The 21,595-nt window shown below is 45.7% G+C and overlaps 1 protein-coding gene across 2 annotated transcripts in view; it reads right to left on the bottom strand.

Moving 5' to 3' along the window:
- Positions 1-2,219: 2,219 nt before the first annotated feature.
- CD82 (CD82 molecule) overlaps positions 2,220-21,595 on the bottom strand; it is a 59,441-nt gene continuing 40,065 nt past the window's right edge. For both annotated transcript variants that reach the window (XM_014602428.3, XM_059722771.1), the window contains exons 5-9: positions 21,113-21,187; positions 11,235-11,342; positions 7,437-7,613; positions 6,687-6,770; positions 2,220-4,439 (exon numbers count right to left, since the gene is read on the bottom strand). In XM_014602428.3, the coding sequence (XP_014457914.1) occupies positions 4,362-4,439; positions 6,687-6,770; positions 7,437-7,613; positions 11,235-11,342; positions 21,113-21,187 (522 nt within the window). In that variant the 3' untranslated portion in view covers positions 2,220-4,361. The remainder of the gene's footprint in view (positions 4,440-6,686; positions 6,771-7,436; positions 7,614-11,234; positions 11,343-21,112; positions 21,188-21,595) is intronic.

The following is a 21,595-nucleotide window of genomic DNA, read 5'->3' as shown; positions in this document are numbered from 1 at the left end:
GAAAGAGAACATTTCTTTCTCTAGTCTGATATAACCTTAGCATTCCAGAATAGAGGCAGCACCAACTGCTGATCCTCTACACCTTTAGAGACAGAAGAGGGGAAAAAGGCAGGGCAAAGCACAATAGTGGAAGGGAACATGCAGATAAGCAACACCTTCTTGTAGGGTGCCGCCATAAAAATAGGACAAAAGTTGGTTTCTTGACTTCAGTGCACAGAGCAAAAAATGCAATCATTAATTTTTGTAATAAATTCTTGGGTCTTAGAAGTTGCCAGGAGCTTCCTACTGCTGGAAAAAAGCCTCTCTCAAATATAGACCAAAGGATAATACAGCACCAATAAGGGCTGTGTAACAGGGGTGCACAAAGCTTTGGTTGCCGACTCGATTCGGAGAAGATTCGGCCCTATTCGGAGGCTGAATCACTGAATTCAAATTGAATTGGGAGACAGAAAAAACCCTCCAAATTTGGCTCCAATTCAGAGCCTCCAAATCTATTCAGAAAAGTCACACGTCATGTGTTTTGCTTGTCAGCACCTTGAGGTGCAGTTTCCTAGAAACACCTGCACACATCTCCTTGAAACTTTGCAGGCTTTGTGCCCTCAGAAGGGGCTACCGTCCACGCTGTTTTATCCAAATCTGCCAAAAATGACAAAGTTAAAAGTATTTCAGTAATTTCCTATTATAGTCTATGGCTGAATCTCTCCGAATCAGTGCCGAAGCCGATTTGGCCGAACTGATTTGGGACAGCGATCCAAATAGAAATCACTGTCCTCCAATTTGGCTGAATCCAAATCTGAAACCGAATACTTCCCTATTTGCACACGCCTAGTGTATAATCTTAAACTTTTTATGGAGAGGCACTACCCTCTAGTGGTTAAATGCTTGAAGTGCATTTAACAGAAAGAGGATAAGGACCTAAAGCAGAGGCCAGCTGCATCCACCTGATGGACAAAAAAAGTGACTCACTAACAGAAGTAACACTATTAGATAGCATAATTCTGTTTCAAGAGCAATATAGTGCATCTTGTACTAATTAGGAGTTAAAGTTGAGGTTGGAAAATCAAGACTCCTGGTCTCCTGGCAGCTGAAAGCTAGAGATCCCAGCCTCTTTGCAAGTAGGCCACTAAGGTCTGAAGCACAAGTTTAGCCAGGTTAGAAGGGGAAAAACTATGATATGGCCTGGAGGTGTTTATTATGGCTCTAACCTGTGCTATAGCTTTGACCTGATGGGAGATCTTAGACAGGGCATTTCACATTTCAGCTTTTTTAAATTCAGTTTTGAGTGGAATAGAATGTCACCAACTAAAAGAGGTGCTGAGGACTAGCAAAGTTTATGTCTGTCCAGCCCTTTGAATGGGCTATAGTACTCATCCATGATTCTTGTTCCCCAATAGGTGGTGATGGGACTTCATTAATAGACAGAAAGGTATGTATGGGAGTGAAGACAAACTGTTTTGCATGCACAGCAAACGGCATGCTACAGCTGAGCCAGTAGAGAAGAAAAATCAGAGTTTCTAGCTCATACATTGTCTCTCAATCCTAGAGATCTCTGAATTTATTTGCATAATCACCCTGGTCATTTCTCAATACCCGATTTGCTGTAGAAATAAGTACTCTCCAAGCAACCTATAAACATAACTTCTCACCACTCCAGGCAGTTAAGTGTCACTTTAGAGATGTCACTCTAAGCATGAAGGGCAGCACCAGACTAGCAGAGGAACAGTCTTCGCTGTGGGCATAATGAGGAGACTTAAGGGCACCTGCTAAAGGCACACAATTCTCTAGATAGGCAGTATTAGCCTCTTGAATCCTGTTAACTCAACACAAGCACCATTACCTTGGCTAACAGGTAGCCAGCCTACTGCCTCCAATTCTTTAGCCATGCATCTCAAATTAATCCAACATACAATTCCCTTGAAGAGAGGACTTGCCACACCATTTTTACTCAAATGCCCCCATAAAAAGGCTGATCACTTAATTCCTATGACCCAAAAGCAGGTGCAAGGTTCCAAGCAGCAGAGGCCATTCTCCACAACACTAACTCACATTTCTCTCATAGGTAAGCCTCCAACAGCACCTTGGCAGCTACCACCACTACTGGTAAGTGTTTCATAACATCCCACCTTTTGATGCACTGATCACAGCTGTGCATTCCCATCAAAGATAGTCTTATGCAGAACAGGAAGGACAGGAAAAAACAGTGAAGCACACGACCACTGGGCTTTTTTTTTAGCCAATCTCTTTATTATAGAAATACCCCACCCTATATATTTTTTTTAATCTGTACATGCATTTCTTCCAGTGGGAAGAGCTTCCTTAAAAAGTTGGGGGGGGAGAGGAAGAGGGGGAGAAGAAGAAACCCAGCAGGGGGCTCCATTTTCTTTCTGCTCAGCACTGGGAAATCAAAAACAGAGAACAAGAACCGAACAAATAAAAACACAGTAGGGAAGGAGTCTTAGTGCAAGAGATAAGGGGTCAATGCTAACTTTACTAATCAGGAAAAGGAAATGGCACGTCCCCCCCAAAAGCAAAATGTTCAGCTGGAGGAGATCTGTTCAGAGGAGGGAGATCACAATAGAGTCTAAGCAAAGAAAGTGCAACCTTCCCCATGCCAACTGCCTACCTGTACATAATTGCCCCTGGAAGGATTATATCCTTGGTGAAGAGGGAGCCTAGCTAATATGGCTCTTTCTGTTTTTAGCTTTGCTGCCAAGCCCCCCATCCTTGGGAGAGTGGAGTGAGGGGAAAACTTCCAACTTCTCCCTTGCTAGAAGGGAAAAAAATACAAAAAACAAGCAGCTAGCACCTGGCATATACAGACTATTCCCAAGACATGGCACAAGGGGTCCCTACCATCCCTGGAACCATGGTACACATTAAGAAGGTATACTTGCCTATCAGGCACCCTGTATCCAAAATTAAGATAGTCTCTTTTCCCTCCAGGGCTAGAGTCTAAATAAAAGGTCTTTTTATTTCCTTTAAGACAATGACTTCCATGCACTGCTGCAGGAAGTCACCCATTTCCAAGCCTTTTATGCTACTGTGTGACTGTTGATTCCAACACAGCTTCTAAAAGGAAGGAAGGAAGAGGGAATCTTTTATCTAGACCACCAACTTGTCAGTTCTTGTAAGTGCTGCTGGTCAGTTAGAATCAAGGCCATGATCCTGCTGTCTGGTACAGAATAGGGTTTCCCTGCACCAACTCAGAGACTGCTATTGGCATACCTGCTGAAACCACTATCCTTTACAGGACACGTATGATCCAGGCACCAGTATCAAGGATTCCAGACCTTATGCCACTTAACCAGCAGGCCAGATACAGGTAGGAAAGGGGCTCTTGATCAGCAAGTCCAGGAAAGGGTCCATAAATCAAGACACCAATGGGAGTGGTGCCCCCCCACCACCCTACCCTTGGTACAGAGCCAGTAATCCAGCAGATACTTCCATTTTAACATGATTAAAAGTGAGAGTTAACAAATCACAGATCTATAAAAGTCAGCAAATACATAAAAATCACTTCTATAAAAGTTGGCAGCCCAAGAATACAACCAGCAAAGCCAGCCTGGGCTGAGCCCATACTATACAAGTCTCTAAAGTGCCTCAGAACCAGTAAAGGGGCAGCTGCTGAGAGGGACATGCAGCTAATGAAGTCCAAAACCCACATGCACCTGTTCCAAGAGCAGCTCAGCAGCTGTGTCACAAGCTGAGGGGGCCACACTTGGAATGGCCAGGCTTGACTCTTTCTAGAGATATCTATCCACTGGTCAAATGAGGAAGAGAAAGAGTGCATGTGTGTGAAAGGCAGTATTTGGTTTACCTCCCCCCTCAAAAAAAAGGGAGAACTAACCAAGAGCAATGGTTGGTGTGAGAGAAAAAAAAGCAGAGTTGTGTGGTCACTCCGAGGCATCACCACCAGCAAGCCAAGCCCTGAAGCTTCCTGAGGATTTACTGCGGGGGGGGTCTTAGATCTAGTGGGGGAGGAGGAAGAATCTTCTATGCTGTGTTATACCAAATAGGCTGGCAGAGAATGGAGATTGGGAAAGGGTTGCATAAACATAGGCCAGGCAGCAAATCCTTCCCACCCCCCACCCTCTCCCTCAGGCTGAACTTGCATCATGCGATGCCCTGATAAGTGGCCTGCCTCAGAGCATCAAAAACACAGGAAAGGGCAGCCCAGGGCCTGCAGGTGTCTCAGGAAGATTCAGATCATGTTGCAGCTCCAATAGTTGCTTAGCAGTGTGGTGTTAGCAGTGTGTGATGTCACAGGAGTAATATTCAATGTTGATTGAACAGCCTGGGTACGAGGCAGGAATGTTTCATTTGCTCTGCTCTGTGGTGTGGCAGCGCTGGGGTCAACAGACTCAGGACTTTGGCACTTTGGTGTAGTCTTCATTGTGTATATTCTTGCAGAGTGAGATGGACAGCAGCATGCCCAACAGCTGGAACAAAGAATTGGGAAGGGGGAACATCAAGCAGATAGATGTAGGCAAAGGAAGAACCATGCACATTGATGCTAATTTAGGTTCAGTGATCAGGTGGACAGGCAGCTGGCCCCATCAGTACAAGAGGCTGTTAACAGCTGGCAAATATGGACATAGTCCTGTACTGGAAGACGTGTCTTTAAAAGTCTCCCTTACTGAATGTATTTACTCAAATCTAAGTTGACCCTGAATTTAAAATGACCCCTCAATAATTAGATTCTATAGGTGGAAAAATGTATAAAATTCATTATAATTTCCAGATATAGAACCTAATTATTGGAGGTTTGCCTTGAATTTGTTCCCCTCCTACTGCTATAGCAACAGAAAAATCTTTGGTGGGGGGTGAAGGGGGAGAAGAAAGGGTCAGGTAGCCCCCCTTAACTTCTTCTCCCTCCTTACTGTCAGACCCTGCTTGGGGGGCTCTGTTTTCTCCCTGAATATATGAACATAAGAGGCAAATTTAAAGACAGTGACTGAAATAAACATACCTGTAGGAATTTGCATATAGGGAAATTACTATGGGTACTTGGACTTAGTTCATCCAGAATTGATGCACTATTCCTGTTTTGCAAGCCGTTGCAAGTTTTAAATGCAGGTACTTCATAAAACACACCTTTTGAGCAGCACTTATATATGCTTTTACATAGTACAAACAATGCATGCTATTAGTTCAAAAGGCTTATGATTTACCACAGTTCACTGGGCTGGGCCCCAGCAGACTCTGTTTCAAACCATGGTGACCCACACCTCAGCACTGCTCGGGTACGTGTGCGCACTCTAGATAGCCTCCCACAAACGATCCATACACATAAGTAGCTCCCTAATGATGTCTGGAACTGGGTGTTTGGTAGAAGCCCTGGGATCCTCCAACAGTGTATATCCAGATGAAGTTCAGAGCTGCCTGGTCCAGCTTCACTGCATGGAAGGCAGGGCCACACTAATCTCATATGACAGGCTGAGGGAAGGAGCAACAGAGCCTCTCATCTAGAGATAAGTTTGGTGATGTTTGACAGACATTTATGGATGGTGAAGGAATAGGAATCATTGGAACTGGAAAAAGGAAGGTGCTGCTCAGATGTGGAAATCTAAATGTATTCACTGTACCTGCTCACCATGTGCTTAAAAGGAGTCAGTGCTGAGGGGGACTGACCACAATAGGCACTGTATCTTATTGAGACAGGTAGAGCTACCCTAGCTTTGTGGTAAGTGCCAACTCTGTGCATGCTCAGTGGCTGCTTGAGCCTCGGGGAAATTAAGTTAATGCACCCACAGAGTTGACTGCACATGTTTTAAGAACCCACACTTTACTGGAAACAGTAGTGTGTTACTTCAACCAGGCTCTGCCATGTGTGTAGATCAGGTGCTTCAGCAGAGCTTTGTGCTGGTTTTGGATAAAGCTAATTCAAATCAGCAATTAGATAAAAAGCCCCACTAAAGCACCAGATCTTTACAGATGCTGCAGAGCCATACTGAAGTAACACACTGTCTCTTCTGGGCATGCGCAGGGCTTGGCACTGCTTTACATTTTTTTCCCTTCTTTTTAGAAAAAAAAAGATCAAAAAATATCTCCAAGCACCCACCAGCAAAAAAACAAACAAAGCTGGTGCCTATGGTAGGTGCCCATCAGTATGTTTTTCCATACATGGACCATGGGTTTTACAGGTATGCTCAGTGTGGACTTCATAGTTGATTTCCATTACTAAGCACATGCTGCTCCTAGCAGCAGTTTACAGTTCAATGGGGTATTTAATGATGTTTTTTTGTATGTGAATATAAGATGAAAGGCTTCTTCTCCCATGCTGATGGGGGGGGGAGAGGGGGAGTGAAGGGGGCAGGGAAACCTTACCATGTTCAAGTAAATATGGTAGATACCATTGGGATTCCACTAGCTGTAACTGGTTAGCCACATACTTGGTCAAGCATGCAGCAAATTGCTAGATAGCAGATATGCTGGCCAGAACCCATCTAACCTGGGAACATTTCTCACTCACGAGTAACAAGTTATGCTTGATTAGATTCCCAATTCCACTCTATTAACTGACAGCCACTAAAAATGTAATCAAGCTTGACAGGGTGTTCATGGCTGTGCTTGCTTTGAGCCCAACAAGCTAGCACCAGGGCTGTAATCCAAACTCCTCCACAACAGCCTGAAATGCTTGCTAAGCTGATGTTAAGCTGCCACGTACGGAGCGGTGACAAGCCTACCTCAATAGCAGCAACTCCTGTGCACACCCCAAGAATGATGCCAAGGTTGTCACTTAACCAGCTCTGCACACCATCCATGCAGCCCTGGGGAGGGAACACAGTTATTAGTAAGGTGCAAGAGTACAAAGCAAGAGTCTACAATAGCAGTTCTTAGCCTTTTAGGTATGAGACACTCCCACAGAAAAAAGCACCAGCTTTTAGGTTTTCATTCAGAGCACTTGTTACAAAGAGCACTAGAAGACCACTGCAGGTCAGGATGCTCTGAACACTATGGATTCCTATTTGGAATTTTTAGGTTTAAAACTTGTGAATCATGTTTGCATAACTAACAGTGCTATCTGTATGTGGTACCTCATGGTACCCTTGAAAGGATCTCAAGGCACCTCAGGGTGTCATAATACTCTGGTCTACAAACAGCAAAAGGAAGGAATAAAAGATAGTAAATGTGAACAAGAGCCAACAATACTGTTGAGTAGCCTTATTATGAAAGGACTGGTGCTCCACTGCTAGAGACCATTCAATACTTAAAAATATATATAATATTATTATTATTATTATTATTATTAATAAATAATACTGTCCCAAACCTGGGAAGTACACCCTAGAGAAGGGAACTAGAATGGCCATGGGGAAGCAATGGCAAGATGATCCCTGAAGTAGGCTTCCCTCTCTCCAGCTTCTCTTGAGTACTAAGGAGCACACAAGGAGCACTTTGGATGGGGGGCCTGTTCAAAGCCTAAAGACACTTACCTTAGAATGGACAGGCCACCAGTCAGAGCCCAGTGTGCCATTAGCAGTGTCCATTGTACAGAAGCCAGAAGATGAATCGTTGGAAAAGCAGGAACAAGGATAGGATACGTAGCTTTCATTTTTGAGGAGTGTGTTATTCATCCAATCTTTTGGTCCATCCCAGCCACAGCAATACAGCTAACAGTAAATACATAAAATAATCATTAGGTTTTATTCCCTTTAAAAAGACCTATTAGTGCTTAGAGAAAAGGAGGGGCTGGTACCAGGTACATCCTCTTCATGTAGTACCTGCTAAGCCAAAGCTTAGAGGGTTGATTTTGATCTCACCTCAGGAGTATTAGAACACTTCTGGCATCCCAAGGTCATATTGAACATGTGTTCATGAGGCAACTACCTTATCAGTGTCATTTGCACAGCCAGGCACTGAAGGATATTGTTGTGTTTAGATCAGTGTTTCTCAATCTTTTTAGACTGAGGGTACCCCTTCAAAACTTTTATATTAGCTTTTTAAATAGGGTACCATGACATGCTGAAATGTATTCTGAATAGCATAACATAGTATTGTCTACTATTATGGTTAAGTATTAATCAGTTATTCATTTACTAGATCTTATATTACACTAACCCCACAGCCACCACTGCCGCAACTAGGTGGACCCAGAGAGTGCAGAGCCAAAGGTTCATACTCCTGTCACCCTTCTGCTGCAGCCCCTCCCAGCCCAATCCTACATGGTGTCTCCCAGAAACAGATGTGCAGGACAGTTCTGTTTTCATGACATGCATCTGAGCCAAACTAAGAAATGGCTACAGCAGAAAGGTGCACCAGCTGCATTACATTATGCAGCCAAGCAGGCCATTTCCACTGCAGCTCTTCCCAGTTCAGTTCCAACCTGCCTCCTGAACAGAAGTGTATGGGGCGGTTCTATCCAGTGGCAGCATTTATCTACAGGCCACTGCCATGGGGTGAGAACTGTCCCATGCTCCTCCACTTTCAAACCAGGAACAGCTGTGTCAGAAACAGTGCACCTGCCTGCATAGTGTAATACAGGAGGCACACCTTTCTGCTGCAGCTGCTTTTCCATTTAGCTCCATATGCCTCCTGAAAATAGAGGCACAGGAGGGAATTTCACCCCGCAGCAAGGGCAGCACCAACATTACAGCACCCCAGTTGAGAACCACTGGCTTAGACCATAACTTGCTTCATGGTCAGTCTTCAATCCAGAAATTGAAACCAAACCATGGGCATTACAAAACCTGGTCTGAATGCACCATAGCATCAAAAGTTGCCTTACAACATCTATTCTTCATAAGCCTCACCTCTTGATGGCAGCCTAGGTCATTAAAATTTATATTTCTATATATTTCTTATGCTTATGTCCATCTTTACTGTTTTCCATACTGCTTTTGAAGAGCCATCTTAACACCAACCTCATCTCATAAAAAAGCCACAAAGCTGAAGGAGGTGGTGGGGAAGACAGGAAGAAGGGGTAATACATGCAAGGGACAGCATTTTGGCTAAGGATGGTAGATATTTACATGTGGTAGGTTTGAGACAGACTCATGCCCAGAATCAGAAGGAGACCATTAAAAATGTTTAAAGCATCTAAGCAATTGGCCAAAGTGAATATTTACTTAAGATTTGGGGGGGAAGGATAAAGTAATTTTTGGAACATAAGTCCACCCATAGACTGCCCAACTCAACTGTCAACAGCAACCAATCACCACAAGATGGTGCACTTATGCCTGAAACTCCAGGCCCAACAATGTTGTTAATAATACAGCCAGCTATTCAAACGTGGCGCAGGACTAGTTTACAAAACAAGCCTGGGAACAGAAATTTCTAATTGTAAAGAGATTCCAGGAGATGGGCATTTGTAGGCTTAGAAGGTACAGCAGAAGAGTCTAAAAAGGCCAAGCTCTAGGCATGTGACCTAGTAGGCTGCCTTATACCACACCTGCCACTCACATATCCAAATGCTTCTGCCAAAGTATGGAACAAAGTTTGCCAAAAGTGACCCAGGAGGAAATCTGGTATTTAGATTATCGATTTAAAGAACAAGATACCAGCACTTAAGGGGGAAGGGGGTGGAATAAATCAAAAGAAATCACACAACACCACTACCACATGCCTCCACCTGGATAATATTAGGCTTGGCAGGATTCAATGTTTAAAATTGATAGATAAACATATTTTGCCTGACCCTCACAGACCAAACAGGAAAATAATTTTTGTTGGTAATTATTGAAATTTATAGAAAGGGGACATTAAAAAAAATCTGGGACAAGGGTAAAGAAAATCCAGAGTATCAGCATTTGGTATTTAACAGTACCAACATATTTTAGCTTCATTGAAGGAGTCCCAGGAAGAACATGCACCACTCCAAGGAGTTCTGGAGTCTGAACACCACAGCTTGACATATACCACGATGTACTACTGCAGAGATACTACACACTGAAAGCCCACTGGGCCACTCATGAGTCAAGAGACTGAAGCTATTTACCCACACCATAAAACACTGCAGGTGCAAAGGAGGGAAGTCTATTCTCCACAGCCCAGCCTGTCCTCTGCTGCGACTGTCAGTAAAAAGGGTGGCACAACCATGATGCTAAGATGTAGGTACAGCACAAGACTTCAAGGAAGCCTAGGTAATGCAGTCTATCCCTCAAAGCAGAACCAACATAGAAACAGGCAAAAGCCATGGCAATAAGGAAACCATGCCTTGCTCTTACATCCGACACACATCCTGCAATTAACAAGAAAAAAATGCAAATGCAAAAAACTGGGGGCTGGGCTGACTTCCTGTTTGCCTGAAGAGCTCGTTGGTTTGGCACTACACAAAACATATGCTCCTAAATGTTCAGCTGAGAAAGTTTTCCTAGCCAGCTGCTCAGGCAGCAACTTGACCAAAGTTAAACCCGTTCGTAGCTGGACAATTCCAAGCAAAGCCGACACCTTCCAGATAAGTCAGCACTGCACAGAAACACTGCATGCCAGGAAAGAAGTGACAGAAGCAGTAGCTTCTGGATTGTCTGCCATTAAGTGTGCTACCAATAGATTCACCCTTTACTGCCATTTTTACTTGGGTAAAACCATGGCTTAATTGTTGGGGGACAAGGGGGCAGCACAGAGGAAAACTGGATGCTATGCAGATTACGGTAAAGGGAGTTTTTTCTTTTTCCTCCTCCCAGTGTTGCCCAGTGCCAGGGACCCCTTTCATTAGGTAGAAAATAGCAACTGTTTCTACAAATCACAGCATGTTTACCCCATTTAAGGCTAGCAACCAAGATGGTCTCAAAGCAGACAAGCACCCAAATCCTGGGTTAACCACTGTGTTGGTCAGCCAGATGGCAGAGGCCAGTGGGCTGCCCTGCCCCAGCCATCTCAGTTCTCACTGGCTACAAGCAGCCATTTGTGCTTTCTGTAGAGGACTGCTCAAGGAAGAGCCCTTTATAGAAACTGCATCCTAGCACGTTAGGTAGAGGCTGCAGCCTGGGAGAAGACATTGAAACAATAGCCACAAAGCCAAACTGCAAGAGATTCAAGACAGAGCAAACCCACAATGGGAAAGGCAGTTCCTTGGGTTCCACTGCCATAGGAGTGCAGAGGTGGGGATAAAAAGGAGGTGTTAAAGAGCTCAGGGCCTTCAGAACAGTATTAAAGGACAATGAGCATGGGACTGGAACAGTGGGAGGCTGAATGAGAGCGCAGGTGCCAGGGGCCATCTCGTTCTAGCAATGCCTCACTAGGATACCAGTATGAAAGAGTCAAACTTAACTAGCCCTTCCTCAGCAACTCACCTGTTTCTGCACATAGTCCCATGCATCCTGGATGTTCTTTTTCTCTTCACTGTCAGGGTCGTAGTCCTGAATCAAGCTTTGGACCACGGTGGACATTTCATTTTTTACCTGGCAATGTAAAAAACACAAGAAGTCAGCGAGTCAATGCTGCTATGCATGCACTTAACCTTTTACTTACTTCTTCAGAATTAAAGCCGGGATGTTATCATCCACCTGTACAACTCACTATTCAGCCTTGGGCGAAGTGCTTTACCTCCATTTCCCAACCCTTGCTCCATCACTGCCTGTCACTGCTCTCAAGCACACTAGGAACATGTCAGTAGGTGCCCTCACTGACTCAGTTCTGGGTTTTGAGCATGTGAATCAGGAGCAAGTGGAGAGAAAGACCTCTCTTGCATGTTCATTAGCTTGCAGAGGCTTACCATGGGAACCACTATTTGCAGAGGACCTTGCTACAGAAACAGAAAGGTGATCTTAAACTACTGGGAGGAAAAACAAAACCAAGTGTGTATTACAAAAGAAGATGTAAAAACATGGTAGCAGAGCATAAGAAAGGCATAGGTACAAGATACAGGCATTCACATATAGATGCTGAATGCACCTCTTGACACCACAAATTACATCAGGAAGTGACTAGATTTGCAGAGCCTTGAGAAAGCCAGGGAGGCCAGACTGGGATGGCTGTTCATACATTTTGCATGGGAGATATTGAGAATTGACAGAAATGAAAAAGTTGAAGGGAGAGGAAGAGTGCAAGTTATAGGGATGGCATGAAGGAAGTAGGTCAGGAAATACTTGAACTAACCAGGGGTTTAAATGAAAAGAAAAGAAAGTATGAGGAGCCAGGTAGCCAACAACTGGAATACTATATTCAATCCCAGTCACCCAAGTTTGAATTAAGTCATCTTGAACGTGAACAGGTGCAGAAGGGTTACCCGATGAAAGAGCTGGAAAATCTATTTTACAAGAGAAGACTAGAAAAGCTAGTATTCTTTAGCATAGTAAGATGAAGGCTAAGAAGGGGGGAGTAGGGTTACAAGTGCTGTTGAGCACTACACTAGGAATATATAAAAAGAACACCAAAAAGGGGCAGCATTACCACAATAGCAAGTAGGCAACACAGGTCACGGTTGCTTGAACTAGAAGACAAGAGAGGCCTCACTGAATGCTAGATTCTACCCTGGGACACCATCTTGTTTTGTTTAAAGTAAGCCACCCAGGTATTTGCACTTGGTACCATGAGTCAGAACTTCTCAGGCCAATTGGTATATCTAAAAGAAAGTTTTTGTACTCTGACAGTAGCCAACTTATGCATCAGTCCAAAAGCCCAGTAATCCTCCCAGCTAGAAATCACAGCTGCATTTCTGGTGTTCAGTGTCTGGACCATCTGCTGTCAGTATACAGGCCCCCTTAACCACTGCAGTGTACACCAACCTAGAGCCTGGCAAAAAGGGCAAACTGGGCCCTTCGTCACTCAGGCAAGCCTCATTCCGAGCGCCAACCCTTCTCAAAGAGTTTCATGATCTCCATCATTACTGTGATTACAGCAACAGCTTCCAGGAAAGAGGCAGAACCATATAAGAAAGAGCACAGGAAGCTAAAAGAAACATCAGAAAGTTTGGGGCTAGAATTAGTATCCATCTTAAAACATTTGTTATGCCCCTTTCTGCCCCAAACCAGCCTGATAGTGGACATAGTTAAGCTAAAATGATGCCAGAGTCAGCATTCACTCCTAGTTGGTAGTTATGGACCATCCCAGCAGGTTTCAAGACTTCTTTCTGGGCACAGAGTGCTCCAGGCTGGCTGGCCCTGATAAACACAGGGAGACCTAGCAATTTGATCTCCATTTGCAACAGCAGAGGCCATCTCATTACCAAAATTTTCTCAGGGCCATGGTTAGTCATATTCCCCCCCACCCCCCCAACAACATAAAATATTCAACTTGGCTTGCTGTATGCCATTCAGACAGATAGGAGACACATCGTCTCCCTGCTTCTCCTTAACTACTTGGCAAACAAGCTTCCCCACCCAATTACAGGAATCAAAGCCACTTGAACTGCTTGCCACTAACGAGACTGCACCTGGCTAGTGCAATCAAGTCTACAGGTTTCTGAACTCTGGACCTCCCCCACACACAGTTTCATAATTATTAGGGTCAGATGACCCCAGCCAGGTGTCTGTCCAGTCTCCTTTTGAATATTTCCAAGGAAGGGGACAACACCACCTCCGCTGGAAGCCTATTCCATATTTTGGTGACCCTCACTGTACAGAACTTTTTCCTGATGTCCAGCCTGAATTTGCTCTCTTAACTTGTGTCCATTGTTTCTAGTTACCAAGACTGTTGCCCTGGTAAACCTCTTATTCCCCACTTCCTGCTTACCCCTCCTGACGAGTTTGTAGGCAGCCACAAGATCACCTCTCAGCCTCCTCTTGTGGAAGCTAAAGAGGTTCAGGTCTCCCAATCGGTCCACATAGGGGGTTTTCTGTAGGCCTTTAACCAGATGGGTGGCCCTCCTCTGAACCCTTTCCAGGTTATCCACATCCCTCCCGAAGTGCGGTGACCAAAACTGGACACAGTACTCCAGCTGCGGCCTGACCAATGCCGCATAGAGGGGAAGTATCACCTCCCTAGACTTGTTTGTGATACACCTACTTATGCAAGAAAGAGTGCAGTTAGCTTTACTTATTACCTCATCACATTGGTGACTCGTGTTCATTTTGGGAGTCGATTAGGACTCTGAGGTCCCTTTCCGCACTTGTGCTGCTTAGAATGGTCTCTCCCAGGCTATAGGAGTGCTGATGATTCTTCCTCTCCAGGTGCAACACATGACACTTATCTTTGTTACACTTCATCCTATTCTGTTCCGCCCACCTCCCCAGCCTGTCCAAATCTGCTTGGATTTGCTCCCTGCCCTCTAGTGCGTTTACCTCTCCCCATAGATTGGTGTCATCAGCAAACTTGGACAGGGTGCTTACTACTCCCTCATCCAAGTCGCTAATGAAAAATATTGACTAGTACTGGTCCCAGGACAGAGCCTTGGAGAAATGTAGGCAGCGGCGTCCCCCAGGTAGAAACCAACCCGTTTACCACCACTCTCTGGGTGTGTCCTATAAGCCAATTTTCCACCTACTGGACTGTGTAATAATCTACATTGCAGTTTTTTAGTTTATTTATAAGAATTGGGTGTGACACTGTGTCAAAGGCCTTTTTAAAGTCTAGGTAAACAACATCTACCTCTGTTCCCTCATCCAAGTATTTTGTGACCCAGTTGTACAGTGAAACTAGGTTGGTCAGGCAGGATCTGCCTGCTATGAACCCATACCCAGAGAAACCCATAACCCAGAGAAATCCAGGGCAGCCTAAGGGCCAAAAGGGGAGCACATAAAAAGTGGAAAAAGGGTGAGATCACTAAAGATGAATATACCTCCTCTGCTCGTGCTTGTAGGGAGGCAGTTAGGCGGGCCAAAGCTACCATGGAGCTGAGGATGGCAACCCAAGTAAAGGACAACAAGAAATTGTTTTTTAGATATATTGGGAGTAAAAGGAAGGCCCAGGGAGGAATAGGACCCCTGCTAAATGGGCAGCAGCAATTGGTGACAGATAGAGGGGACAAGGCTGAACTCCTCAACGAGTTCTTTGCCTCAGTGTTCCTAAGCGAGGGGCACGACAAGTCTCTCACTGGGGTTGTAGAGAGGCAGCAGCAAGGCGCCAGACTTCCATGCGTAGATCCTGAGGTGGTGCAGAGTCATTTGGAAGAACTGGATGCCTTTAAGTCGGCCGGCCCGGATGGGCTCCATCCGAGGGTGCTGAAGGCACTGGCCGACGTCATTGCAGAGCCACTGGCGGGAATATTCGAATGCTCGTGGCGCACGGGCCAAGTCCCGGAGGACTGGAAAAGGGCTAATGTGGTCCCCATTTTCAAAAAGGGGAGGAAGGAGGACCCGGGCAACTATAGGCCGGTCAGTCTCACCTCCATCCTTGGTAAAGTCTTTGAAAAAATTATCAAGGCTCACATTTGTGAGAGCCCGGCAGGGCAAATTATGCTGAGGGGAAACCAGCATGGGTTTGTGGCGGGCAGATCGTGCCTGACCAACCTAGTCTCTTTCTATGACCAGGTTACGAAACGCCTGGACACAGGAGGAGGGGTGGATGTCGTATACCTGGACTTCAGGAAGGCCTTCGATACGGTATCCCACCCCATACTGGTGAACAAATTAAGAGGCTGTGATGTGGATGACTGCACAGTTCAGTGGGTGGCGAATTGGCTAGAGGGTCACACCCAAAGAGTCGTGGTAGATGGGTCGGTCTCGACCTGGAAGGGTGTGGGTAGTGGGGTCCCGCAGGGTTCGGTCCTTGGACCGATACTCTTTAATGTCTTCATCAGCGACTTGGACGTGGGAGTGAAATGTACTCTGTCCAAGTTTGCAGATGACACAAAGCTATGGGGAGAAGTGGACACGCCGGAGGGCAGGGAACAGCTGCAGGCAGACCTGGATAGGCTGGACAAGTGGGCAGAAAACAACAGGATGCAGTTCAACAAGGAGAAATGCAAAGTGCTGCACCTAGGGAGGAAAAATGTCCAGCACACCTACAGCCTAGGGAATGACCTGCTGGGTGGCACGGAGGTGGAAAGGGATCTTGGAGTCCTAGTGGACTCCAAGTTGAACATGAGCCGGCAGTGTGACGAAGCCATCAGAAAAGCCAATGGCACTTTATCGTGCATCAGCAGATGCATGACAAATAGGTCCAGGGAGGTGATACTTCCCCTCTATAGGGCGTTGGTCAGACCGCAGTTGGAGTACTGCATGCAATTCTGGGCGCCGCACTTCAAGAAGGATGCGGATAACCTGGAGAGGGTCCAGAGAAGGGCAACTCGTATGGTCAAGGGCCTGCAGACCAAGCCCTACGAGGAGAGACTAGTGAAACTGGACCTTTTCAGCCTCCGCAAGAGAAGGTTGAGAGGCGACCTTGTGGCTGCCTATAAGTTCATCACGGGGGCACAGAAGGGAATTGGTGAGGATTTGTTCACCAAGGCGCCCCCGGGGGTTACAAGAAACAATGGCCACAAGCTAGCAGAGAGCAGATTTAGACTGGACATTAGGAAGAACTTCTTCACAGTTCGAGTGGCCAAGGTCTGGAACGGGCTCCCAAGGGAGGTGGTGCTCTCCCCTACCCTGGGGGTCTTCAAGAGGAGGTTAGACGAGTATCTAGCTGGGGTCATTTAGACCCAGCACTCTTTCCTGCTTATGCAGGGGGTCGGACTTGATGATCTATTGAGGTCCCTTCCGACCCTAACATCTATGAATCTATGAATCTATACCGATTGCCCCTTAGCATTACTTTATCAGCTGGTCCCTCGCAAATGGAATCTTTAACTATTTTCTCAAAGATCTTGCCAAGAATACAAAGAAGTATGTAAGTGCAGGAGATAGGAAAGAGCTATTTCTGCCATGTCCCCACCCCCTACCCCACCAAGATTCACCAGGCCAACTTTTAGCCCACACAGTGTCAAAGGTCATCCATGTAAACCCCTGAACACCAGAGGATTCAGTCCTGGGGTTGTTATCTCTACTGCTATGCACAACTTCAGTGCAATGCTCAGCATATGGGAACATGGACCTGGAGTATTGTTTCAGGGCCAAGCACCTTGGAGCTTCAGGGAAAACTCCAGTTATGCTCAGGTATTACTTTGTACACCCTGCCCTTATCGCATGCTTTGGTGCCTTGGGCATTAAAAAGAGTATCGTAAACTACAGACTGAGGTTTTTGAACCCCAGTTCCAAGAAACTTTACTTCCTAATCTGGTACTGTTGAGTGTTTCTGAGAGGTATTTTAATTACACAGTGTAGTATTATTTCTTGTGAACAGGCTGTTCTACATTTGTTCTTAAGTCTAACTGGCAGAGCAAGGAAGAATGCACGTATCTACCACTAAACCCCTCACTCTCTGTGTTTCTAAGGGAACTAAAATGAGCAGTGAGCTGAAAAAAGAAAAAAAAAAAAAATGTTGAAAAAAATTTGCATACAGCTACCCAACAGATCTTCCCCTACGCCCCTGGGGACTGGTGGTCAGCCAGAAAGCAGAAAATTTTTCAGCTTCCTTCTGTTTTGGTTGGTTCAGTTTTCCTAGTCACCAATGCAGTTAGGTGGGTGGTGGTATGAGTCCAAGTCTCTAGCTTTTAGTCTCACCTACTGCATGACTCATGTAGCATAGTGATGGAGGAGGCTCATGGATCATCCAGTCCATCTCTCTGGGTCCTGTGCTAAATCATTCCCTGCAGCACTTTTTCCTTGCATTTGTCAAGTCCAATTTTTAATCACAGGTCAAGAAACAAGACTCCCCTCCCAAAATGAGCTCAGATCCTGACATTAATGCAGGTTATAGCCACAGGCAAGTCTCTGCAAACAAACATCCATGTACATAACAATAGGTAGCAACTAGGGCATAGAAAATTGCCAGTCTCAAAATGACTACTGCTCTTTTCACTCAAGAGCCTTTACAGCCAGGCCACAAGGAAAATCTCACAAAAAATTCTGTCTGAAATGAGTTGTAGCAGTCCTCAATTGTACCCTAGGCTACAGCTGTAGACTTGTTTGGTTTGTGTTCAGATAGTCATCTATGGAAGAGTGGCGATACCATACCAGATAAACTTTCTGAATCATGTCACTATCGTGGAAACCCCCCCAAAAACTCCTCCACCCTCCAGGGAGAAGAAACACCAGCTGATAAGAGGCCGTATTTTCATTAATAAGAAAAGCAAAGAGGAACGTAGAATGTTCTGCAAACAGCTTTGCACCTCATTCAAGGAGGTACTGCCAGGAAATTCCCATCAAGAAACACTCTACCCTCCTGTGGACACTGCTGTCTAGAAGCTTTCCCTTCAGAAGGGCTTAAAATTTTTGCAAGCACCCTGGGCTGCATGGGCAGCCACACACATGATAAAACATTTCACTTTTTCATGCAATGGGCCAGAACCTGAAAACCAAAGGGAAAGGGAAGGAACAAAAAAACCCTGAATGTGCTCCTCTACCCACAGCAAAATACTGAAGAAGGAAAAAGAAGAGATTCCACCAACTAAAGCCGACAACTATTGAAAAGATAGTAGACAATAAAGGTTCTGTCCGTTGTAAAACAAAGCTTTATCAGCTTTGTACAGGTTTATCAACTGCATCTCTCATATCTGAATGTCCCCTCCTTATGAACCTCCCTCATCCTCCAGCTTATTTCTAGCCAAATTTCTTGAACTGTGAAGGGGAAGTGGTTGGAAAGTCCAATGCATGCTAGTACTTTTCAGCCTCCTGTTCCCCCTGCCCCCAGTTCTGCTTTATTTAACTACCATCTTCCTGACAGCAAGCAAAATGAACAGCCACAGCATCACTGAAGTGCAGCTGCTAACTGAGGCACAGCAGGCCATGCTGAGAGAGTTGTAGCTCAGAACACTATATGGCATTGCTTCAAAAGATGCATCTTATATACACTACACAAATCAGGCAGCACCCCCACTTTCAAAGATCCTTTGAAAGATTCATAGATGTAGGGTCGGAAGGGACTTGAGCAGATCATCAAGTCCGACCCCCTGCCCAGACCCCTAGTAAGTTTAAGCTCATATGACCCCAGCTAGGTAATTATCAAACCTCCTTTTAAAGACCCTTAAGGTAGGAACCAGCACCACTTCCCTTGGAAGCTGATTCCAGATCCTGGCTGCCCTGACTGTGAAGTAGTGCCTCCTGATGTCTAGCCTGAACCTACTCTCAATCAACTTGTGGCCGTTATTCCTTGTTACTCTGGGGAGGTGCTTGGGGGAACAGGATCTCACCCATTCCCCTCTGGTCCCCCCTGGTAAGTTTATAGATGGCCACCAGATCTTGTCTCAGCCTTCTCTTGTGAAGGCTGAACAAGTTCAGGTCCTGTAGCCTTTCCTCGTATGGTCTACCCTGCTGCCCCCTGATCATGTGAGTGGCCCTCCTCTGGACCATCTCGATACTGGCCAAGTCCCTCCTGAAGTGCGGCGCCCAGAACTGGATGCAGTCCAGATCTGCGGCCTGACCCGTGTCGCATAGATGGGGAGGATCACCTCCTTGGACCCGCTCATGATGCATCTGTGGATACATGACAAGGTGCCATTAGCCTTACTGACCGTGTCCTCACATTGGCGCCCCATGTTCATTTTGGAATCAATAATAACTCAAAGATCTTTCTGCCACTGTGCTTTTGTGAAGGGAGTTCCCCAGGGAGTTCATGTAGCAGCCTGTAGAGGCAGGATGGAAGCACCTGGAATTTCAGCTGGGAGGTCTGACTCATGCCCTCTGCTCCAAAGGATCTGCAGAGGTGACAATCTTGCTGGTACATACACCTAGTGGCATAGCTGCTTGGACTTTGCTGCAGGGATCCTTCTCGAAGTATTCCCTAGAAATCCTTCCACCCCTCCTAATTATAGACACTTGCTAAACATTGCAAGTTGGACAAAACCCTTCAGTTTTAAAGCAAAAGGAAGGGCAGAAGGGAGCAAGGAAACATGCTTGCCTCGTTCACCCTGAGCCACTCACTCCCCTCCTCCCCCTCCTAGAACTTTGTGTGCAAGAGCCACTTGCTCAGAACCAGAAAGCTATGGCTCCCTCAGAAGTCTGCTGTGTGCCTCACACCAGCTGATCACTGTTTCCATTCCTCCCCCAGCTGCAACAGAAACAACAGAGATAAAGCTATGTTTATACCACAAACTGTCAGAAGCCAGCTCTAGAATCACTGCAGCCTGTTGCAAGGAATTAAAGACAAGCAGCTTCCCCCCCACACACATTGTCTAAGGCTGTCCACAGTGCCACCAGTACCAGGGTTTTATAACTCGTGAAAGGCCACACATCAGCCCAAGATAACCCTGTAAGCACAGGATTACAGCAGCTTCCCTGTGGGCCAGAGTGGACAGCTAGCATAGCTGTAATTCCCTGTTATGTCCAGATACAGCCCTCGTTTTAGCCAGATGAAGTACTGAGTAGCTAGAGGCCTGATAACCTATAGCTGGGACTGAGATATTGCAGAGTTGTTCCTTCAAGCTCCAGAAATGACGAAGTGCTAAAACAAAGACAGCACCATTTAAGAGATATTCCTTGGTGCAGCAACCTGTTAGATGCCACTTCAGTAGACTCAGAGTAGAGGTAGAAACATTAGGAAGAGTAGAACAGTCCTCCTAACCCAGGAACAGGTGGGGATAGAAGAGCCATACAGCAGGAGGGCAAGAAGTCTAGGAATGCAAGGCAATAGGTGATACACTGGAGAACTAAGCAGCTGCACTAGAAACAAGAGGAACAGCCATGTCTGGATGCTGCCCTCTCCTTCATTAGTCTTGAATGTTTAGCAGAGCAACCAACCTCGTACTACTGCAATATGCATTTACAAGCACAATCTCACTCAATCTCCAAGTCAAATCTTGATATATGCACTTCCTCCCATGAAAGCGTACGAGGTGAATGCAGAAAGGTCTGCAGCAGTGTCTAGCCAGCAACAGTGAAAGTTCAAAATAGAGAACGGCTCAGCAGTGAAGTCAGAATGAAAAGAGTTCCAATGATCCCTGTTGATTCAGTCTAACTCCAGGCTAGATGCTGGGGAGGATCAGATACTTTGCACTTTTGATAAGAAGCATAAAGCTTTGTTTCCCCGAGTGCAAGATGCTGCATCAGAAGTGGGGTACACAGCAGGGTAGGTGGGTGTGTATGGGTGGGTGGGTGGAGACGAGAAAGTCCCACTGGTTTGCATAAAGATGATACAGCTCAGACTGGAACAACAAGGACTCTCAGGTCTTCCAATGACGTGTCTTGTGGAGGGACGGTGCAGAGATTCTCTCACCCGCGCTATCTTCAGAACAGATAGGGAAAGTAACACTTACTCTGTCTTGCTGGAAATAGATGAGCAGCCCAGCAGCAATCTGAGCCAGGAAGATCAACAGCAGGCAGGTGAAGTACTAGAAACAAAACAGGAGAGAAAGGGTGAGCTCTACTGACTTCCCAGAGTGCTGTCTGTAAAGAGACCCATCTTAGAGCTCACTGCTATTAGCAAGAGTCTCCAAGTAGGATTTCATAGGCTAGAGTTACAAGGGAAAAGCTCCCAGTCCTGACCAGTTTAAGACCAAGGTTTCTTTTCTTTACAGGCCCCAAAGACAAATCCTGAGGATACAGGCCTTTCATACCAGAACTAAAGCAGGTTTAATGTTTTGCGATTCTTGGTTGCAAATGAGTAAACAGCTGCTTTAACCGGCTATAATCAACTTCCCAGGCTTCCTTGCCAATGCACTTCAGCCACAGACTGCAGGGGGTACCCGACATCAGTAGATTTCAAGAGGGAGCAGAGCAATCTGCAGCTTCTTAATCTA

This window comes from Alligator mississippiensis, chromosome 2, assembly GCF_030867095.1.
Source record: "Alligator mississippiensis isolate rAllMis1 chromosome 2, rAllMis1, whole genome shotgun sequence".
Lineage (NCBI taxonomy): Eukaryota > Metazoa > Chordata > Crocodylia > Alligatoridae > Alligator > Alligator mississippiensis.
Note: the sequence above shows the minus strand (reverse complement) of the source record. Positions and strands in the feature narration are given on the sequence as shown.